Source organism: Triplophysa dalaica, chromosome 9 (assembly GCF_015846415.1).
Source record: "Triplophysa dalaica isolate WHDGS20190420 chromosome 9, ASM1584641v1, whole genome shotgun sequence".
NCBI classification, from domain to species: Eukaryota; Metazoa; Chordata; class Actinopteri; order Cypriniformes; family Nemacheilidae; genus Triplophysa; species Triplophysa dalaica.
This window is the reverse complement of record NC_079550.1, coordinates 21,534,932-21,558,918: the sequence shown is the minus strand read 5'-3', so window position 1 is coordinate 21,558,918 and position 23,987 is coordinate 21,534,932. Positions and strand designations below refer to the sequence as shown.

The following is a 23,987-nucleotide window of genomic DNA, read 5'->3' as shown; positions in this document are numbered from 1 at the left end:
TCATGTTATTACTCACAATAATTTAGGGGCACTAAGCTAGAACTTTAGGGGGGTTTTAGCTCCCCTAAGCAACGCCACTGGACTCTCTGCATTATGTTTCTCATTTTTTTATGAAGTATGCAGATTTGCTCTCTTCAGCACATCACGTTATGTGGATTTTGATCTGAACTTTTACTAGAGATAGAACTTTAAATTAATCGTTTAAGTTCTACCTCAAACTGTTTCGCAGCCGACGTAAAAGCGCGTGCTAGCGACCCCTGCTGGTAAAAATGCTGTATCAGCAACGACAATTTTACAAAATTCTACATGCTTTGTATTTTTTTTTTATTATTATAAACCAATACATACTCTTAAATATTTGTGAGTTGATGTGTTTTAAGTTTTATAAGTAGCCTATAGTTCGAAGTGTCATCAGTCAGAATAATTTATGTTTTAATGTATTAAATGCGGTTTAGGTCTTGACATGATTTTTTGTAAAAAAAAGATTAAACCATACCTACCTGAAAGGGAACATCCTGTTTTGTTGATACAGTAAGCAACACGTTCGATAAATTAAAATAACATTATTACTATTCTTGTAACTATTTTCTTTCCAAATATAATGTTTACATCTCGTCACAATGCTCATTCTCTTCCTCTTATTTGTACATCCAGCATCTATTTTTGAGTTTGAGTATGTGAATACGTTTTTGAAAGATCTCACATTTTTCACACATTTGTTACTGTATAGGATACATGTATATAAACACCGATCTGACATAACAGTGACTACCTTCCTAATGTTGTGTTGTTGTTGTTGTGCACATTCCAGTCCACTGTTGTATTTCAACTAAATCAAATCTGCAACATGTGAAACACAGTCTGACAGAATGACAAGACACATGAAAACTGTACCAATCATGTCCGAATTTTTCATTAAAACATGTTTGAAAATGAACTTGAACTTGTTTTCTCTGGTAGTAGTTTAAAGTTAGCTAATACTTCTAACGATTTTATTAAGGCTTAAAAAAACAGAAAAAATGTGTTAAACTGTAAAGATTATCTTGAAATACAATTCCGCATAATTTTTAACTCGCTGAAAAAATATTTTTTTATTTCTATTATTGTAAGGTTAGGTTTAGGGTTGTGGTATGTGTAGTCGTTATCTTATATAATTCATTGTAATTATATGGCGAGATTGTGTATCCCTTCTAACAAACAGAGAACCAGCGCGACGCTAACTTCCGGGTTAGCCTACAAAAATACGTCATCTCACTTTATGACACTCCATTTTTGTAGTCCAAGAAGAGTTCACCACTGAAACTGTCGGACAAATATAAAATCTGAGTACAAAATGCGGTGAAGGAGGTTAATAGAACTCATCCAGACATTCTTTAAACAGGTAAGTATACTATAGAGATGTTCATGTGATTTTATTAGCACACCCAGTAAAAGCTTCACTATAAAGTAAATAAATAGAGATGCTCGATGACTAGATTTTAACAGGACACTCAGTAATGTTATTATGAATAAGGAACATGTATGCGCCCTCTTTAACTAAGTTACTGACGATGATCATGAGGAGGCAGAGGTACTCTTATTATACTCTTTGGATTAAAGAAACTGACGGATGAGTAAATGTCACTGCAGGGAGATGAGAGGGTCTGCAATACTTCCTATCGGAGAAACCAAAACGGCAACAAACCCATTGAAATCGGTTAAAAACAAGCGTCTGGGTTAGCATTAGCCGATATGCTTTTTTGGCAAAAGGATGCTTGTCATAGTGGCTTTGCTGAAACTGTCGCACAAATATAAATATGAGTGTCAGCAACTCCGAGGGAGGTGAAGAGAACCGATGGACATTAAAGGACCCAGTCTTTGACTGTTTTAGAGGCTCTGATTATGTTTTTGGGGTGTTAAACAATGGATGTTCATGTTTGTAATTTAAAAAACGCTTTATATTTCACATGTTTCATGTCTGTTGTTCATCGCTGTCCCATTTCTTCCGGTCAGCATATTCTGAATAACAAGAGATGCACCGATTTAAATTTTCTTTGCCGATTCCGATTTTATTATAAGTGCCGATTCCGATTTTATTATAAGTGCCGATTCCGATTTTATTATAAGTGCCGATTCCGATTTTATTATAAGTGCCGATTCCGATTTTATTATAAGTGCCGATTCCGATTTTTTATCCACAAACTATAATTGACAGTATATAAAAAACATTAACTTTTCTTCAATACACATTTTTTCATATTTTTTTTATTATCATTACATAAATTATTGAACATAACAATTTCCCCATATACAGTTCTACAACCTGCATTAAATTACAGAATCTTCTCTTGCCCAAATAACTCTTAAATTGAAGAACTCTGTGACTGAAAATAAGTATAAATAATACAATATAACTTTACTTAATCGACCTTTTTCATTTTTGTACTCTCACAAAAGTCTAAGGTAACAATAAAATACTTAATCTTTATTCTTGTCTGTTTCTGTTTATGAAACTATCATTGCTTTATTTTTTTTTTTCTGAAATGTAAAAGAACTTGTCTTTATCTTGGATTTGTAGTACTAAAAGAAGCTTTTAGCTGCCACTTCAATAAAAAGATAAAAATCTTATGAGTGAACTCTACTATTAATATGTATATGTATTTGCCCTTTTTTTGTAAAGAACTCAATCAGATATAGATCATAAATGTTGGTTGAATGATACATTTATATAGTTTGGATTTTTTTCCAACCAGGCAGTCACGAGCCTAAATGAGCCGTGAAAGACACCAGTCTTGACGTTATCACCCACGTCTCTGGCAACATACGATTGGCTTCGAATCGGCAAGACGTGACAAGCATTGTCATGTGGTTGTCCTTCGTAATTTTTTGCAATCCCCGTCCTTGCCCTTATTTTCCCTGCTTTTGTCTCTTTTCTCGTCTCATCTATTGAGAGACTCTCTCTGCACTGCTCTCCAAACTTGGAAAATTATGGATATCGGAGATCAATTGACAATGAGGGTTGCCGTGACATTTGGTATACGGTTTCCCGACTAAACAATCACAATCTTATCTTTATCCAGCAATTGGCCTTGGACAAGACCGCAGCTGGAAAATCAACTCTGTGAGAGCACTGCAGTGAGACGCCCTTGCGTTCCTCCCCCACTCTACAGACTCAGAACTATCACACACACACATACAGACATTGCCCTGACCCGATCCCACTTCTCCGTAGCTTTGAACCACCAGCCTGATAAGCGGGTCTGTGAGCGGTGTCGTAATGGCACTGGATCGGATGGCTGCTTGCCAGAGCTGGATTATCTTCCCCTGTTGCAAGTCTTGTCTATGGTGTATTATGTGTATCTGTTTTTCTCACCACTTTCCTCATGTTATGTTGAATTTAAATCCATTTCGTTACACTGTATTTGAATATGTGTAATGACAATAGATTGAATCCAATCCAATCAAATCCCCAAAAAACGCTTTTGACAGGTCTGTTTCTCTGACCCACACAGAGATCAAGATTTACAAAAGAGAAGAGTGCAGACATGAGTAACACAGAGCCATGCAGAATAATAAATGAAGATACTGGAGAACAAAGAGGTAAGTGTTCATACTAGATTCATTATTAATGATTGTAGGGAGCTAGGGATGCACCGATATATCGGCCGGCAATATTAATCAGCCGATATTGGATTAATTTAACACCATCGGCATTTAGTCTTTTTTATGCTATTGCCGATATGCAGATGGTCTTAAATTAATCCAATATCGACCGATTAATATCGATGGTTTATTAGGGCCCTTTGATTTCCGTGAAGTGGAAAACACGGATGGAAAGTAGCAAAGACGCCAGAAAGTACCGCTGAACTGCTTATGAAATTCAAATTGTGCTATGAATAGCGCTAATAATTATTCAGCTGCTGTTTAAATATGCAATCTGCTTGTTCTACATGTAAATAAGTGCTTTTGTGTAATTTACTGTAGTTGATTTTTAATCATTGGGTGGTCGATCAAAATTTAATCTGTCGTCAAAATAAAAGTCTAGTTAACCTCATTACAAACCTGCTACTAAAAATTTACAAAACTAGTATTTAAATGTAAGTAGACTTAAAACAGCAAAAAAAGAAAACATAAGATGTAAGATACTTTGTTATATTAACATAGTTGTACTCCACAAGAAAAAAAGAAAGGTAGAATCCAGAAAAATAAAAACAGAAAAAATGGAATTTGTGAAAATATTAAACGGAATTTAGGGAAAAAATTAAAAGGATTTCATGCGTCCCTGGTTTATTAACTAATTACATGGAGGCAATGAGTTGGATGTCTGAATATCCTATTTTTTTCTCTGAGCAAAATATTTACTGTAAATAGAAACATCACAGACTTTATTTAAATATATTAAAGACATGTTCAATTTTAAGTCAAATTTGAGTGAATGTTTTTAATAAAAGAAAAAATTGGAAAGCAAAAATAACCTTTGAAGATTGTGAAGTTGCCTTATTGTATTTTTACCTTAACTTATATTTAGGCACATTTACAGTTGTGCCTCTCTTAAAATTTTAAATGGATCCAATTCATGTTCAGTAAAATAAATTGAATCCAGAAAATCTAGCTAATATTGTGTAGTACTGTATGCAATTGACCAATATCGGAATCGGGCAACAGTTGTTTGTTAAAATCGGTATGGGCCCAAAAAAGTTAAAACTTTAAAGTAAAATCACAACAGTTTTGTACAGATTTTGTGGTCTTAACATGTACCTTTTTTTCATTTTAGATGCAATGAAAGTGGAAGAAATCCTGACAAAAAATACCTTGATAAAAAAGGACCCTAATGATCACACGAAACATCACACCAGAGAAAAACCATACACATGTCCTCAGTGTGGAAAGGGTTTCACACACAAACAGAGTCTTAAAAAACACATGATATCTCACTCTGGACAATTGCCATACACATGTCCTCAGTGTGAGAAGGGTTTTCCAAGCAAAGGAAGACTTACTTTACACATTAAAATGCACATTGGAGAACGTCTGTACGTTTGTCCTCAGTGTGAAAAGAGTTTCAGACGAAAAAGTCATCTTGAGGAACACATAAGAACTCACACCAAAGAGCTTCCATACACCTGTCCTCAGTGTGGAAAGAGTTTAGCAGGAGGACTTAAATCTCACATGAGAATTCACACTGGAGAAAAATCATACGCATGTCTTCAGTGTGAAAAGAGTTATACAAAAAAAGTTCATCTTGAATACCACATGAGAACTCATACTGGAGAGCGGCCGTACGCATGTCCTCAGTGTGGAAAGAGTTTCACAACCAAAGATTCTCTTAAGGTCCACATGAGAATTCACACTGGAGAAAAACGATACGCCTGTCCTCAGTGTGAGAAGTGTTATACAAGAAAAGTTCATCTTGACTACCACATGAGAACTCATACTGGAGAGCGGCCATACGCATGTCCTCAGTGTGGAAAGAGTTTCACAACCAAACATTCTCTTAAGGTCCACATGAGAATTCACACCGGAGAAATAAGATACGCCTGTCTTCAGTGTGAAAAGAGTTATACAAGAAAAGTTCAACTTGACTACCACATGAGAACTCATAATGGAGAGCGGCCGTACTTATGTCCTCAGTGTGGAAAGAGTTTCACGATCAAACATTCTCTTAATGTCCACATGAGAATTCACACTGGAGAAAACCCATACGCCTGTCCTCAGTGTGGAAAGAGTTTCTCAAGAAAAGATTCTCTTGAAAACCACATGACGACTCATACTGGAGACCGGCCGTTCATATGTTCTCAGTGTGGAAAGAGTTGCGCAAGAAAACATAACCTTGAACGTCACATTACATCTCATACTGGAGAGCGCCCATACGCATGTCCTCAGTGTGGAGAGAATTGCAAGACCAAAAAATCTCTTAATGTCCACATGAGAATTCACACTGAGAAGCGCTCATAAACAAGTCCAACCCGGTCTCATACGTGTCACTCTTCACAACTTTTTTTCGTGTCACCAGCACGCATTTCAATATACAGACCACGTGTGTATGTACGTTTATACAATGTGATTTGAAAAGAAATAATAAATATTTGAGATTGAAAGTCGTGCTGACTGGCACAAAAAAAGGGACCACGAATGAATAGATTACAGTTTGTTACAGTGTGAAGGATTTCAACAAGACTGTTGTCATGTCTCATGAGTGTAGAAAGTGTGTCACAGCGTCTCCGTTCACACGTCAGTCTTTAGGATTGTCTTTACAGATGTGAGTCTTCAAACGTTCTGTTCACACAGCAGCTCACAGCTGAATGACTGTCTGTATTCTATTCCTGTGTGACTCCTGTAATCACAGTGATGGACTTTCATTTGACTGGTATTATTTTTTATTGACTTGGTATTCCAATTAAAGTTGTTTATTCCATACTCTGACAACAATAATAAATACATTACACCATATTTCCAATCACCAATCACCTTCGTCGCACACTCATAGCACTGTTGGACATTAAAGGCAACGAAGGTACATTTACATTTAGTCATTTGGCAGACGCTTTATCCAAAGCGACTTACAGTGCATGTATTACAGGGACAATCCCCCTGGAGCGACAGGAGTAAAGTGTCTTGCTCAAGGACACACTGGTGGTGGATGCTGGGATCGAACCAGCAACCTTTGATTTACCAGTTCAGTGGTTTAACCCAATAGACCACCATCTCCATGGTGGTCAGCATACATCTGTGCTGCATTCAAAAATCGGATCAGATGAAGGTATCTCATGAGACAGGAAGTAAAACAAAGAGGTCAACTCGGGCAACATTTTATACGATAAAAGGTTTAGAGACTAGACGTGATAAATTAACAGATCATTTTTAAACCACTTGTTGTGGTTAAATATTTGGATACATTTACTTTAAATTAACTTGCTGTTATTTTTAATAATTATATTATTTTAGTTTTCACATACACCTTAAACAATGTTGCACCGACTGTATTTGAAAAAGTAAGAAAAGTTGCTATAAATTGTTTTTTTTAAAGAATGTTTCTGTTTCTTTCTCAAAAACCTGCATCTCTTTACAAAAATAAACCGTTGGTTTACAACAAACATTTTTCTTAAAGTTTTTTTTTTACTAAAAGGTTGTTTGTTATTTTCTGTAATTGAGGAGTCATTACTTAAGTCTAAAGCTGTGTATCAAGAGACACGATACTTCTCGTGTCATTAGAAAATACACAATACATCACTGATTCATAAATAACATAAACCAATTAAAACAATTTGTGCATAATCATTTTGTGATACATTCTGTGTTTACAAGTATTCTCTCTGCACTCTCTCCCACTCTATGATTCGAACCGATGAATCTGGAAGAATCTGAAATGCAGGATACAGCGGTTCAGTAAATGACGTCTTGAATCTGAACATGAGGGTCATTGTTTTAGTGATGTTATAGAATGACAGAGTTCCTGCATTATGATCCAGATACACTCCGATTCTAGAGGCCGCAGTGAGAGGTGTTCTTACTTTATCATGAATAAAACCAAACTGCTTCTGATAATAGCCAAATCTCCAGGATATTTTGTTAAAGCCGAGTCTGCAGCTATCACTGGTTCCTTTACGATCAATTCCCTTATAGCAAAGTCCAACAGCCCACTTACTACCACTGCACTCAACTTCCCAGTAACAGCGACCAAACAATGCCTCTTTACACATGATGTAACTCAAGGATTCAAATCGCTCTGAGTGATAAGGGTAGTGTTGTTGGACCTGATATGAGTATAATATCTTTCTATTCAAATCTGACAGGATCAGATATTGGTTTGCAGTGTTTGGATCCACTTGAAGTTGACAAAAATCTGCGGAGGAAAATGAACACAAACTGATATTGAATGAACTGCTATACTGTTTTTATTCCACATCATTGTAGATCACATGCACTAATATGTTTGTGTCAAAGAATCAACAGATCGACTTACACTGCAAAAAATCCAGACGAGTCTTTGGTTCTGGAGGTTCTGCTAAATGGACTTGTGACACTAAAAGACAATCAGAAATGAGCCTCTATTGTTGATTTGTAAGTGTAATTCTACATGAATGAAAACACAGCACAACAAACCCTTATGAGATATTTTGTCTGTTTCCTTCTGACAGATCTTTTCCAAAGCCTCTTTGAATCCTGAAACGGAAACGCCTTTACATGACACATGAGGGCGCTGAGTGATGCTGGGAATGTCTTCACATGTGGGTAAAACACACACAGACTGAAAACCCTGCAATTAGATGAATTATTAACACATTATTTGTCACCCCAAATGAACAAATCAAGCAGTGCACAACAGAGTTTGTTTACCTTTAGAAAATGGACTTGATTTTCTGACATTAGAAGTTCCTCAATCTCCGTCTTTTTTTGTCTGAGATCTGTCAGCTCTTGATCCATCTGTCTGTGAAGATCTTCTGCTCGATCGGTCTCTGCTTTCTCCTGAGCGACGATCAGATCGTTTATCTCTGAGCATTTTTCCTCAAGAGAGCAGATGAGCTCAGTGAAGACCTTCTTACAGTCTTCTACAGCGTCTTGAGTAAAGCTCTGTTAGAGAAAGCAAACGCATGGTCAGAGCACTAGTAAATACACTTGTATTTAGACTCTCCTATATCGTATCAAAACCTAAACAGAGATTATGCTTGTGGTTAAATAAAATCTGTCACATCCAAATATAATCCCATAAACTAATATGGCATCTCTAACCTTTGTCTTACTGCTACAAACTTTCTCAAACTTTGTATAACTTTCATGACGAGCAAGATTTCTTTTCTTTTCTGGATAAGACAGCAAATAAATTATGTTGTTATTTAATTCATATAACAGACTCAATTTTGGTCATAAATGCTGAGAAGATTGTTGAAGACTCAATTCTATTGAGCATATTTTATAGGGGTGTAACAATATATTACAATACAAAAAAAATAAAGATATATATTGCACAGCTGTGGCTTTGTGTTTTTTATAAAATGAAGTCCTGTTTTTGTTGAAATCCTTAAAAAAAACATTTATATATGTTGTCAATTCTTGAACAAAAAATATTACCCATAATCATTTAGTATGATCTTTCATGTCAGTGTCAGTTTTTTTATATATATTTACAAATATTGTGATACAATCGTAATCATGAACTGAGCGTATAGTTATACCCCAACTGTCTTACTATTAATCCGTGGATGGGCACAGACATTTTGAGTAAGTGTTGATTTAGGTCTATCCATAGCAGTTCCATCTGGTTTTCACTGATACTCACTTTAAAAGACTTCACAGCCTGACTGAGTTCCTGCTGACCTCTCTCTCGATCATCAATCATCTTTGTGCATGTCACCTTTGTTAGTTGTAAAACAGCCTGAGAATTTTAACAAACACAGACAATAATACAATAATGAAAAATCAACCTACAGTAAGTACAAGTTTGATATAATAAACAGACGACCATTGTAGGTCTCAACTGGTTTTGATTCAGAACATATAAGGCAGTATGCAGTCATCAGCCAATATTATACTTCACAGGGTTAGCACAAACCATATTCCTGGTTTTTATGAATGCCTGCATATTATTCATTACCTTTTTCTTCGTCCATTCAGATTCCACAGATACCACACTGTGGCCATTGTGATTGTCAATCATGCACAAGTAACAAATGCACCGGTTGTCATCCTGACAGTAAATCTCCATTAGTTTTCCGTGACGTTCACACACGTTCTCTTGAACTTGCGAGGTGGCTTTGACCAGTTTGTGCTTCATGAAGACAGGAGACTGATAGTGAGGCTGCAGGTGAGATTCACAGAAAGAGGCCAAACACGTCAGACAGGACATGACAGCGCTGTTCTTCTCCGTCGTGCAAACGTCACACTCCACACCGGAGTTCTCCTGAGAGCATGAAGCCGTGTGCACAGACGTCTTCTCCAGCTTCTCCATCATCTCAGATAAAAGAGTGTTTTTCTTCAGCAGAGGTCTCTGAGTGAAGCTCTCTCTGCATTGAGGACAGCTGTACGGCGGTCTCTGATCCTTCTGATCCCAGCAGTCATTAATACACATCAGACAATAACTGTGTCCACATGGAATAGTCACGGGCTCCTTCAGAGGATCCAAACAGATCGAACACAAGAACTGCTCGTGATGTTCACTCTCTGACATTTCTGTGTCCTAATGGATACCCCTTATAGAAACTGTTCAAATAGACATCTAAAAGCATTAATGTTACAGTTGCCTCTTATTGGTTTGATCATATTCATATAAATCTTCACACACCATGACAAAAAAAATAGTATTTATATGTTAGAATGTGTAATTTTCTTACAAAGACTGCATAAAAAGTCTTAAAAGTGAAAGTTATTGTTTTACCTGGTGATGTAACGTCCTGTGCTGAGGCTTCGGACTCGCAGCATGTGTCGAGAAATAGCGGAAGCTTTCAGTGATGCGGGAAGTGATGCGGCAACCTCCACTGGGCATGCGCACTTTAATAGCGCTTCATTTTTGTGACGATTAAAACAGTTGATTCATATGTTTTATTATTGTAAGGTTAGGTTTGGGGTTGGTGTAGGTGTAGGGGTGACCTAATGTCATTTATTATATATTTAGGGCGAGATTTTGCAACACTTCCGGTGTTGTGCCGAAAAATGAGTCCTGCCAAATTATGACTCCCCCATTCCCCACTGACATTAGGTGTTAGGATTAGGCCTGGGAGATGGGTTAGGATTAACTAATCCCACATTAAAATCAATGAGGGGAGTCGTAATTTGACGGGGAGTCCAAATTCGACACAACACCGGCCGTAGCTGTATCCCTTCAAGGGGTGCGTTCCGCTACAAATTTGTATGCCCTTTCAATAAAATGTGCTTTGTATTTGATTAAAGGAGATTAAATAAACACATACCTTCACCATATTTAAAATGAAAACGAAAAGCAGGTATTAATGTCATATTGCGTTTTATTGTAAATGTAAAATGAAGGAACTGGGATGCACATGTTTGATTTAAACCATTTAGAAATAACTGATATTTAAGGAACAGCTGATAAGTGTCACATGTGAATTACAATTATTATTTAAAGGGTGGTACAAGGTCTCTAAAATAATAACACCTACAACTGCATAGCGTTTTATAAATTCATAATAATTTACTTTCCTTGCTGTAATGATAGAATAACAACATGTCATAACGGAAAAGACATTTCTACCGTTTTAGTTCAACTATGATTTAGTATATATAAACAAAAACATGCGAGAAAAGACTGAAATACTCATAAAACAGCTGCTTCTAGATGAGTAAGAGCTACTTGGGTACCTTCTGTAATCTATTATTATGCAAAAACACAGACTTGTCTGATTAAATGTCATTTAGTTTTTAAAGGCTTTTGATCGCAAATTCACAATTTGAAACCTGTTTTAAAGAAACTACGTATGTGTGTGGTTCACGCTGATTGGTCAAGTAAACTCGGAAGAAAGCGCACCGTTGACCAATTAAAAGCCTTTCGACACGCCCCCACATTTTGACACGCCCATTTCTCCAACCTGCAGAGCCCTACTAGCTTGGAACCAGCGCGGCGCCTACTTCCGGGTTATCTCGCAGTCCGAGAGCAGGCAACCCACTGAAACTATATTGACAAATATAAAATCTGAGTACAAAATACGGTGAATGAGGTGAATAGAACTCATTCAAACTTTCTTTAAACAGGTAAGTATACTATAGATATGTTCATGTGATTTTATTAGCACACCCAGTCAAAGCTTTACCCTCTTTTGGCTAAAGGTTGCAAGGCTTTCCATAGTGGCATTGCTGAAACTGTCGGTATAAATATAAATGTGTGTGTATATATATATGTAATGTGTGTGTATATAATGTTTATTTAATAGATCTCTTTGTTTGACATAGTGAAATGAAAAGAGCTTTAGTGATGCATTATAATCAATTATTCATTCAGAAAGACAGATTCGTTTACAAACCTTTTGATTTTGACAGGTCTGTTCCTCTGAACCACAAGATTTACACAAGAGAAGAGTGCAGACATGAGTAACACAGATCCATGCAGAATAAAATATGAAGATACTGCAGAACAAAGAGGTAAGTGTTCATACTAGATTCATTATTAATGATCGTACGGAACATTAAAGTAAAATCACAACAGTTCTGTTTAGGGATGCATCAATATGTAAATTTTGGCCGATAACCGATCATTATTGTACATTGGACGTTGATAACTGATATATTGGCTGATATACAGTACCTAAAAATTAATATAACATCTTCTGAGACTGAAAATTATTTTTGTCTATTTAATAAACAAATTAAAGATGTTCTTCCAGAGAAATTCTGGATGAACCACGTTTAAATGCCACGTTTAAGAAACCACGTTTAAATGCCACGGCCTACCTGAGCATTGTTTCTGACCATGTCCATCCCTTTATGACCACCATGTACTCATCCTCTGATGGCTACTTCCACCAGGATAATGCACCATGTCACAAAGCTCCAATCATTTCAAATTGGTTTCTTGAACATGACAATGAGTTCACTTTACTAAAATGGCCCCCACAGTCACCAGATCTCAACCCAATAGAGCATCTTTGGGATGTGGAGGAACGGGAGCTTCGTGCATCCCACAAATCTCCATCAACTGCAAGATGCTATCCTATCAATATGGGCCAACATTTCTACAGAATGCTTTCAGCACCTTGTTGAATCAATGCCACGTAGAATTAAGGCAGTTCTGAAGGCGAAAGGGGGTTAAACACAGTATTAGTATGGTGTTCCTAATAATCCTTTAGGTGAGTGTATATATGTTCATAAACATCTACATACTACAGTTCATCAACAAAGTTCTGCTAATAACAGTGAGTAAATGATCATGACAGAAAGACAGTACTGTACTGGATTTTAACTGTGATTAGCGTGCAATTTGAGCAAATTATTCATAATTTATCGGCTATAAAACATCGGCCTGAATTTTATTATCGGCCAATACCGATATGACCGAGACTTTATTGTGCATCCCTAGTGTTTCTAAGGTTTTGTGGTCTTAACATGTACTTTTGTTTCATTTTAGATGTAATGGAAGACATATCAACATCAGAAATATCTTCTGGTAGCTTGCCTGCAAAAAATACTTTATTAAAAAAGGAACCTACTGATAAGATGAGGATTCACACTGGAGAAAAACCATACGCCTGTCCTCACTGTGGAAAGAGTTTCACAACCAAAGGTTATCTGACTGTCCACGTGAGACTTCACTCCGGAGAAAAACCATACACATGTCCTCAGTGTGAAAAGGGTTTCACACACAAACACAGTCTTAAAAATCACATGATATCTCACTCTGGACAATTGCCATACACATGTCCTCAGTGTGAAAAGGGTTTCCCAAGCAAAGGAAGACTTACTTTACACATTGAAATGCACATTGGAGAACGTCTGTACGTTTGTCCTCAGTGTGAAAAGAGTTTCAGACGAAAAATTCATCTTAAGGAACACATAAGAATTCACACCAAAGAGCTTCCATACACCTGTCCTCAGTGTGGAAAGAGTTTAGCAGGAGGACTTAAATCTCACATGAGAATTCACACTGGAGAAAAATCATACGCCTGTCTTCAGTGTGAAAAGAGCTTCACGAGAAAAGATTATCTTGAATACCACATGAGAACTCATACTGCAGAACGGCCGTACGCATGTCCTCAGTGTGGAAAGAGTTTCACAACCAAAAGTAATCTTAATGTCCACATGAGAATTCACAATGGAGTAAAACCGCACAAATGTCCGCATTGTGAAACAAGTTTTACAAGAAAAGTTCATCTTGACTACCACATGACAACTCATACTGGAGAGCGGCCGTACGCATGTCCTCAGTGTGGAAAGAGTTTCACGATCAAACATTCTCTTAATGTCCACATGAGAATTCACACTGGAGAAAACCCATACGCCTGTCCTCAGTGTGGAAAGAGTTTCTCAAGAAAAGATTCTCTTGAAAACCACATGACGACTCATACTGGAGAGCGGCCGTTCATATGTTCTCAGTGTGGAAAGAGTTTCACAAGAAAAAACAATCTTGAACATCACATTAAATCTCATACTGGAGAGCGCCCATACGCATGTCCTCAGTGTGGAGAGAATTGCAAGACCAAAAAATCTCTTAATGTCCACATGAGAATTCACACTGAGAAGCGCTCATAAGCAAGTCTAAATCAGTCTCAAGGAAATTTGGAATCGACTCATTTGTGTCAAGGACACGTATTTCCACATTTGTTTGTGTCACCAGCACGCATTTCAATACACAGACCGCTTGTGTATGTACGTTTATATAACCTGATATCAAAAGAAGTCATAAATAGTCATCATTGGAGATGGGTTTCTCACCACAGCATGGCAATGTTGGCTTGCTCACTTGGAGATTGCATTTGTTTATTTATTAGATATTTTTTATTGGAATGATCTTGCTTGTTCTATAAACACCATACACTGTCCTGTGTTTTACCTTCTGTGCTTTTCAGTTTTTCTTATTTGCTCCTGTAAAGCTGCTTTAGAACAATGCACATTATGAAAAGCGCTATATAAATAAATTGAATTGAATATTTAAGATTGAAAGTTGTGCTGCTGGCACGAAAAATGGGGAAATTCGTGTTGAGATTACTGTGACACATTCTTAATCTTGTGATTAAAGTAAATTCCTCATAAATATTTTAGTACATTTTATGTAATATTTTTGACAATAAAAGCATTATGAGACATAAACACCAGGGTGAGTTTACGACAAAATATTTTTTAATAAATTACAAATTTTCAGTGCCTTTTGAGTCAAAGAAAATCTAATTGAATACACATTTCTTTTTTAAAGAAAATAAACCAGGAAAATTTGTGTATATGAAATTTTGGTAACAGAAGGATCAGATTTATTTTATACATATTTATATTAGATTACACTTTGTTACTTTGAGTCTTTAATGATTGATGATTGGTTCTTCTCTACTGAAGGCGGGACTTTTCTGCTAGATTGTCCCTGCTGAGATGTTACTTGTGCATAATGGCAACACTTTTATTTATGGCACTTTATTTATAGTTTGCAATGCTTTCAGACCTCGAGCACAAGACCTCTTAAACTGACAGGAGTTCTCACTTATTTGCAAGGTCTAACCTGCATTTACAAACGGATGAGAACAATTAACATGTGTTGGAATACGCCCTACTTTTTCTGGGCATACTCTCAAGTCACTAATGGGTTTTTTGGGGTTGACATTGCCTCACTCTTGAGTATTCAGGTTTTATTGGAGTTCAACAGGCATTATAATGGAACAACCACAACACATATAGAAATGCTTAGTAAAAGCAAATTTGGAGTGGTCTTTGTAGCTGTATAACCGTCAAAATTAAACATCTGTTTTTGTGAATTTTTTCATTTGTGTCATCCTGTCGTTGTGTAAATAGGCTGGATTTACATGCATTGTAACAATAGATACATAGATATAGTTATATACAGATATAGAACGCTGATTGTACATATTTAATGAACATGTAGCTCTACCTCGAAAGATCGTCTTTTATGGTAAAAAACAAGCGAGAAGCTTTATATGTCATCTGTTGGCATGTTTTGTCTGTTGGTGTGTCCTCATAAACCACATTTACAAGCAGTCACATACACACTGTGTTGCCACTTCATCTTCAGTCTGTTTACTTTTCCTATTGGGAGTCTCTTTTACTCATTCTTCTCCATCAGATATAACAATCATCTTGACATATATTACCAGCTGTGACAAACAAATAAAACACAGACAGTCACATATTCAGGCGGAGATATGGTTTTATAGTTTAACAACAAATGCTACTGAAACTCAACCAGACAAGCTTACAATTATTTTTAACAAGTATATATGTGAACTTGAATGTAAAATATCACCAACATATTATGATTTGTTTTAATTGATATTACTCACAATAGTTTTTTTAGATTACAAAGATGATCTTTGAGCGCAGAGATCAGCTTCACTCCTGAATCACCTGGATTATTTCTCTTGAAATCCAGTTCTGTAAGATGTGAGGGGTTTGATCTCAGAGCTGACGTCAGAGCAACACAACCTTCATCTGTGATATTACAGCCACTCAACCTGCATGAAACGAAAACAGTTAAGTGAGTTTACAACAAAAGCATGAGTAAATGATGGCAGAACTTTTACTTTAGAGTGAATATATTCCTCTAGATTTACAGTATATGTAAGGCAGGGTTTTCCCAAACTGTGGGTTGCGAACCGCCTGGTGGTGTTGAATTTTCATGCATATATGTTTAATGAAATTATTTGATTACTAGAAAAGATCTTACTCCAGTTTCTCCAGTTTACAGTGAGGATTCTCCAGTACAGTAGAGATCAGCTTCACTCCTGAATCTCCTACATCATTATCAGACAGATCCAGATGTCTCAGGTGTGAGGGGTTTGATATCAGAGCTGAAGTCAGAGCAACACAACCTTCTTCTGTGATATTACACTGACTCAACCTGTGGAGAAATGAGATAAAATGTGTGAGTTTGGAACGACATGACCATGAGTAAAAATGTTCATTCAATTTTAAGTAAGTATTATAACATATCAGATAACATTACGACCACTGAAAGGTCAAGCGAATAACACTGATTATCTCTTCATCACGGCACCTATTAGTGGGTGGGATATATTAGGCTGCAAGTGAACAGTTTCATCTGAAAAGATGATGAGCTAAAGCATGAAAATGGTCATGAGTAAAGAATAGAGCGAGTTTGACAAGGGCCAAATTGTGATGGCTAGACAACTGGGTCACCAATTTTTTTTTTAGAAAAAACAATAGTAATGTAAAATACTATTAATATAAACCTTGAAACAGATAAGCAAGACATGCAAATGTGCTTTTAAAATTTAGAAAATTTACTTTCCTCAGGGGGAGTACCACTCTACTTCAAGTAAATGATTCAGTTCTAAGGGATTCGGCAGATGAAAGTTTGAAAACCCCTGATGCAAGTCATCTCACTGAATGGGTTTTTCTTGTTTCTTGTGATAAGAACCGACTGGATGCACATTATACGTATTAGTAGCATTAGTTTAGCAGTATTTTAGTTTCCTTTCAGGATAGTCCTTGAACCTGCTGATCTGAATGTTTGATCTAGAAAGAGTCTCAGAATAATCATTACTTGTCATAAATGTTTCTATCATGTGTTGAATTCTCATGCTTATATGTTTAATGAAATTATTTGATTAGTAGAAAAGATCTTACTTCAGTGTCTCCAGTTTACAGAGAGGATTCTCCAGTACAGTAGAGATCAGCTTCACTCCTGAATCTCCTACACTATTATCAGACAGACTCAGATGTCTCAGGTGTGAGGGGTTTGATCTCAGAGCTGAAGTCAGAGCAACACAACCTTCTTCTTTGATATAACAATCTTGTAACCTGTGGAGAAATTAGGAAAAATGTGTGAGTTTGGAAAGACTTGAACGAAAGTAAAAATGACAGAATTTTCAGTGTTCATTCAATTTAAAGTAAAGTAAGAATTATAACATATCAGATAACATTATGACCACTTAAAGGTGAAGCGAATAACTCTCTTCAACACGTCACCTATTAGTGGGTGGGATATGATAGGTAGCAAGTGAACATTTTATTCTGAAAAGTTGATGTGCTAAAAGCATGAAAAATGGTCAAGAGTAAGGATTGGAGCGAGTTTGACAAGGGCCAAATTGTGATGGCTTGACAACTGGGTCAGAGCATCTCAGAAACTGCAGCTCTTTGGGATGTTCTCAGTCACCAGTGGTCAGTGTCTACCAAGAGTGGTCAGAGGAAGGAACAGTAGTGAACCGGCGACAGGGTCATGGGCGGCAAAGGCTCACTGATGCACGCGGGGAGCAAATGTTGGTCTGTATGGTCCAATCCAATCGATGAGTTACAGTAGCTCAAAGTGGTGAAGAAGTTAATGCTGGTTTTGATAGAAATGTGTCGGAATACTGCAAATGTTTCACCAACACAATATTAGGAAGGTGGTCATAATGTAATGCCGGATTGGTGTACATTGATAGTATGCAATTAAAGACACAGAAAACACAGAACAGTGAAATCTGCATGACATCTGTACTTAAAAGTTTTAAAAGTGAAGTGACTGTTCACACTTACTGAACTGATCTGGAACCACGAATCACAGGCAGCAGCCTCCTAAAAACCTTCAATGTTTCAGCTTGGTTTTCTTTGTGAACAAACTCTTTCAGATGAAACTCATTCAGCTCCTGTTCTGATGTCAACAACACAAAAGCAACAGCTGACCACTGAGATGAAGAGAGTTTGGTTTGACTTAATGTTCCAGATTTCAGATGATGTTGGATTTCCTCCACTAGTGAATCATCACCCAGTTCATTCAGACAGTGAAACAGATTGATGGATTTCCTTGGAGATCGAATGCTCTGATCTTCTTCTTGATATACTCGACTGTTTTCTCATTGCGGTGAGAGCTTCTTACTGTCTGTGTCATCAAACCTCGTAGAAGATTCTGATTAGACTCCAGAGACAAACCCAGAAGAAAACGAAGAAAAAGATCCAGATGTCCATTTTTACTCTGTAGAGACTCGTCTACAGCTCTCTGATGCAGGTCAGGGACTGAAACCTTCTCTCCTCGAGATAATGTAGTTATTGAATTAAACACATTTGTGTTGTTGGTAATGAAGGAGATGTGAGCATAAAGAGCTGCGAGATGTTCCTGAATGCTCAGATGAACAAAGCTGTAAACTTTCCCCTGATACAAGCCAAGCTCCTCTCTGAAGATCTGAGTGCACAATCCTGAGTACACTGATGCTTCTGCTACATCAATGCCACACTCTCTCAGGTCCTCATCATAGAAGATCAGGTTCCCTTTCACAAGCTGCTCAAAAGCCAGTTTGGCCAGTTTGAAGATCATGTCTTCATCATTCTTCACTTTCTCTCATAGTCCTTCTGATGTGTGATGTTTGTCTGAATGATCAGGAAGTGTGTGTACATTTGAGTGAGAGTCTTGGGGATCTCTCCTTCACTCTCTGCTTCACTCAACATTCTCTCTAGAACAGTGGCTGAAATCCAGCAGAACACTGGGATGTGACACATGATGTAGAGGCTCCTGGATGACTTCAGGTGTGAGATGATTCTGTTGTTCAGACTCTCATCACTGATTCTCTTGCTGAAGTATTCCTCCTTCTGTTTGTCAGTGAAGCCTCGTACCTCTGTGACTCGATCAACACACTCAGAGGGGATGAGATCAGCTGCTGCTGGTCTGGAGGTGATCCAGATGAGAGCAGAGGGAAGCAGATTTCCCTTCATGAGGTTTGTCAGGATCACGTCCACTGAGGCTGATTCACTGACATCACACAACCTCACACTGCTGTGAAAATCCAGAGACACACGACACTCATCCAAACCATCAAAGATGAACAACACTTTATATTCACCGCTGGAGATTTCAAGTTCTTTTGTCTCTGGGAAGAAAAGATGAAGAAGATCTAAAAGACTGAGTGTTTGGTTCTTCATCAGATTGATCTCTCTGAAAGGAAGTGGAAATATGAGGTGGACGTCCTGATTCTCTTTCCCTTCAGCCCAGTCCAGAATGAACTTCTGCACAGAGACTGTTTTTCCAATGCCAGCGAGTCCCTTTGTCAGCACACTTCTGATGGGTTTGTCTTGTGCAGGTAAAGCTTTAAAGATGTCGTTGCATTTGATTGGTGTGTCCTCTGTTGCTGTTCTCCTGGATTGTGTCTCAATCTGTCTCACCTCATGTTCATTACTGATCTCTCCACTTTCACTCTCTGTGATGTAGAGCTCTGTGTAGATCTCATTCAGCAGTGTTTGGTTTCTCTGCTGTGATGTTCCCTCATACCAACACTGACACTTCTCTCTCAGATTTGATCTTAATGTGTCAAGATTAGACTTATGGCTGTAAAATTGAAATATCGGATAACATATCAGAAAATGAGTATAGATCAAAATGGCTTTCATTTTATATATCATAAGAAAGGACGTGTTTTTTATTTAAAATGTGTTTTGGTATTTACGGTAAGCCTGATATTCAATGATTTACCTGAAACCAGGACTCATGTCTTGTGGCTCATTCTCAGACTGCTCAAACTTTCTCTTCTTACGGACTGTTAAAGCTGATCTGAGGGACACAATTGAGAATCAAGAATCAATGGATTTTTGTCATCACCTCTTAAAATATTTACAAAGTTGTGAATGTATTTATAAAACAAAACCTACTTATGACCAATTTATGATTGACTGAGTGTGAGCACAGATGTCTCTCTACCAGTGAATCCATTATATTTTATAATGTCTTTTGATATAAGCAACTGTGCATTTTTAATAATGACAATAAAGTGTTGTACCAACAATCACAGGAATTTTTCATCTCTATTACAAACACACCACCATATAAACAACATAATTAATTACATGTTTAGACATTTTTATACCTAAGATTGGGCCTTTTCACTCCACTCTTAAAGTTGAGAGGCAGTTCCTTAGACATGTCACTCTTCATAGACACACAGCTGAACTCTGGATCTGATCTCTTCTGATCAACTGAACTATAACACACAACAGATCACTGTGCATTACTGCATCAACAAATAAAATATTAAAATATAATCATATTTTTATCGATATTGAATACCTGAGATCAGGCGGTGTCTTTCCACTCTTAAAGTTGAGAGGCAGTTCCTTAGACATGTTACTCTTCATAGACACACAGCTGAACTCTGGATCTGATCTCTTCTGATCAACTGAACTAGAACACACAACTTAAACTTACAGAACTGATAATTATGGACGAGGACCATTCTAATATACTTAATAAAAGTAATTAACCTTATATTAGCAAATAAACCAAACATATCTGTTCCATTTAATCTAATCCGTTATATGTTTGCAGAAAGTACCTGTATCCTGGAGAGAAATCTTCATCTGTGGAGGTTTCTGATTCGTTCATGATGGAGCTACAGAGATGAATCTGATCAATCTGAAATGAAAATGAAATTCACAGACAAAAACCCCCTTGAAAACCAAAGTAAATACGCAGAGACGGGAAGGTGAGGCAAATGCATTCCCCCTATAATTCCGATTAATGAATCATGAAGTGTTGTATGATTATTAACATCATTTAAACGTAACCACAAATATTAAAACGAAAAAACGAATGAGGATTTAACACAGTCTTTGTCTGAACATCATCACAATCTGACTAACGTTAGATTCACATTCTCAAAATACTCCAGCTCTTACATCACCTAAATACATGTAAACAACTATTTATGTTATGACACGTGCGTCTAATGACGTTGCTATTTCGCGCAGATAATACGATTATGAACGTTAAAAATAGCGGAAGGTAAACAAAGTCAAACATTTACTTTCACTTTCGAAGCCAACGTGTCGTTGTAAAGCGAGACAGCTGCGACAGGTGTTATGCCGAAAAATATCGCCTTACAATTACAATTACTTTAGCTAACGCCTTAAACCACACCAACTCTAAAGCTTACCTTACAATAATAAAAAAATTGATAAACTGTTAGCGTAACCAAAATGACGCGTTATTGAAGTGCTCACGCCCAGTGGAGGTAGCGTCATCCCTTCTAGTCACAACCCCTTAAAGAAGACGTCGCACTTTGCGGCACTTTATATATATATATATACTTTTTATACATATAGGCCTACGTCAAAATCAACAAAATAAATTGTATCAACAAGACCATTTCATTACAAATTAAAATATTTCTGGGTGGAAAGTGGCACAGAATAAATATTTTTTCTTACTTTAAGTGAAATAGACTTTTCAAGGCACTTCATACCGTCTTTAACTTTATTAATAATAATATAACATAACACTTATTTACAACATAAACCTATGTTAAGCATGGCAACCACAATGCACACATGGTTGATAATGACGAGGCTGAATCCAGCTTCTTATTCGCAGTTTTTTTTTATTGACGCGTAGCTTAGGGACCATCTCGCGTTTCTCTTCTTTTACGTTTAAAAAAAAACTTTTGTGTGTTAGGGGCTGTGTGTGTTGGTGTGTGTGTGTGTTTGTGCGTGCACGCGTGTGTGTGTCTGTTTGTGCGTGCGTGTGTGTGTGTGTTTGTGCGTGCATGCGTGTCTGTTTGTGCGTGCGCGCGTGTGTGTGTGTGTCTGTATGTGCGTGCGTGTTTGTGCGTGCATGCGTGTGTGTGTCTGTTTGTGCGTGCGTGCACATGTGTGTGTGTGTGTGTACAGAGGATGGGCTGCTGCTTGCTGAGTCATGACATGCTGAATGCCCCTTGAGATGACTGTTGACTTCACGTGAGACCTCCATCACCCACTCCCCCTACCATTCTCAATATTACTTTGATAGAACCGTTTTAAGGCAGCCTATCTCCACCATGAATATTAATCACATCCAAAAGTACCTACATGTTTGAATGTGCAATATTCTAGTGCAGAGCATGCAATACGGTTTATGCATAACTAAGTAAATTACGTGTATATTTGTAAAAAGCGTAGTATACACAGTTTTGTTATACTTTGCATATATATATTTAACTGTCCCTCTTACCTCTTATGTAAATTAATTATTTTTTTCATTGATGCATTTTATTTTTATTCTATATATTTATTTTTTCCATTTCCTGTGTTTGTCTATACTGTATTTTTTCATTCTGAGCTCGTGAAACCACAACACGTTGCTTGTCTTTGTGTGCACAATTGGAAAATAAAGCTTATTCGAATTTTCTTCTGATCAATTGCTCTTATACAATTGATTATACTCTTTTTGGTCTTAGCCAGTGCGTTATACACACATTATATTACTATATCTATTACATGTATATATATTTATGTAAACTTTGTCACTTGTTTTATGTACAGAAAATGTATAATGTCAGAACTGTGTTTTGTACAAGTATGTCTTTGATGGTGCGTTAAAAGTTCCACAGCTAGGTTATACCTTGTCTTGATGTCTACCGTCTTGCACGAAAACAGACAGATTTACTGTAACATTTTTTGAATCGGCATATGTCACAAAACAGTACGATGGCCAATAAACTTTTGGGACATTTTGGGGTGCCATATCTCAACTTTCTTTGGAGTTATACCCAGTATTCCTGACTATCATCTTGCCAAAAGCAGACATTTTTACTGTAGCATTTTGAAGTTATGGACCCCTGAAGTTGGCATATCTCACAATACTCTTCAATGGACCCTTGCACTAATGGGACATTTTGAGGTGCTACATCTCGAAAACTTTTAAGGGTGCGTTGAAATTTACACATAGGGGTTATTCCCAGTATGCTTGACTATCACCTAGCCATGAAGTAGATACTATGAGATATGCCAATTTCAGGGGTCCATAACTTAAAAATGCTACAGTAAAAAGGTTCCACGTGAAGTTCACGGTCATCTCAAGGGGCATTCAGCATGTCATGACTTAGACAGCAAGCAGCAGCCCATCCTCTCTACACACACACACACACACACCTACACACACACACACTCGCGTGCACGCACGCACAAACAGACACACACACACACACGCGTGCACGCACGCACACACACACAAACACACGCGTGCACGCACAAACAAACACACAGACACTCACACACAAAACGTTTTTTTTAAACGTAAAAGAAGAGAAACGCGAGATGGTCCCTAAGCTAAGCGTGAATAAGAAACTGGAAAAGCGGATGCTTCACGTTTTTAAGGTGGAACGGATAGCGTCAATAAGAAGCTGGATTCAGCCTCGTGTGATAATGTTGGTTCTTATCTGCGTTTATCCATCAATTCTAATCTGATAGGAAGAGACGTTGGTGTGCAGTGTTTGGGTCTACTTGAAGACGGCTGATATTCTTCCTTTATTGACTTTTTTTGCATTTTTTTTGCATATACACTTGTGTAATTCAGCACATGTGTCTGCTAAAGTTCTGGTAAAGATCTGCTGTGTACAAACATCAGCAGTTTTACACCTATTCTCTACATCATAAACATCTTA

General features: G+C 37.2%; 2 protein-coding genes and 1 pseudogene across 4 annotated transcripts; 2 read left to right on the top strand and 1 right to left on the bottom strand.

Moving 5' to 3' along the window:
* Window positions 1-1,259: 1,259 nt before the first annotated feature.
* Window positions 1,260-6,430, top strand: LOC130428611 (gastrula zinc finger protein XlCGF57.1-like). 3 transcript variants are annotated; one of them, XM_056756785.1, is made up of 3 exons: window positions 1,260-1,381; window positions 3,492-3,579; window positions 4,754-6,430. In XM_056756785.1, exons 2-3 carry the CDS (start codon window positions 3,525-3,527, stop codon window positions 5,932-5,934), a joined length of 1,236 nt encoding a protein of 411 aa, XP_056612763.1. In that variant the 5' UTR covers window positions 1,260-1,381; window positions 3,492-3,524; the 3' UTR covers window positions 5,935-6,430. The 3 variants fall into 3 exon arrangements, with proteins under 3 accessions (XP_056612763.1, XP_056612764.1, XP_056612762.1); XM_056756786.1 differs by having other exon boundaries at window positions 1,324-1,381; window positions 3,060-3,579; XM_056756784.1 differs by lacking the exon at window positions 1,260-1,381 and having other exon boundaries at window positions 1,401-3,579.
* LOC130428219 (NACHT, LRR and PYD domains-containing protein 3-like) lies at window positions 5,962-21,562 on the bottom strand (annotated as a pseudogene).
* On the top strand, window positions 11,543-15,738 carry LOC130428612 (gastrula zinc finger protein XlCGF8.2DB-like). The gene is made up of 3 exons (XM_056756788.1): window positions 11,543-11,682; window positions 11,968-12,069; window positions 13,052-15,738. Exons 2-3 carry the CDS (start codon window positions 12,015-12,017, stop codon window positions 14,170-14,172), a joined length of 1,176 nt encoding a protein of 391 aa, XP_056612766.1. The 5' UTR covers window positions 11,543-11,682; window positions 11,968-12,014; the 3' UTR covers window positions 14,173-15,738.
* Window positions 21,563-23,987: the final 2,425 nt, after the last annotated feature.

Excerpts from the sequence above, each read along its gene's own strand:
- LOC130428611 (XM_056756785.1), top strand. The coding sequence starts at position 3,525 with ATGAGTAACACAGAGCCATGCAGAATAATAAATGAAGATACTGGAGAA. Across the intron at positions 3,580-4,753 it reads AGATACTGGAGAACAAAGAG|ATGCAATGAAAGTGGAAGAA; the intron begins GTAAGTGTTCAT and ends TTTTCATTTTAG.
- LOC130428612 (XM_056756788.1), top strand. The coding sequence starts at position 12,015 with ATGAGTAACACAGATCCATGCAGAATAAAATATGAAGATACTGCAGAA. Across the intron at positions 12,070-13,051 it reads AGATACTGCAGAACAAAGAG|ATGTAATGGAAGACATATCA; the intron begins GTAAGTGTTCAT and ends GTTTCATTTTAG.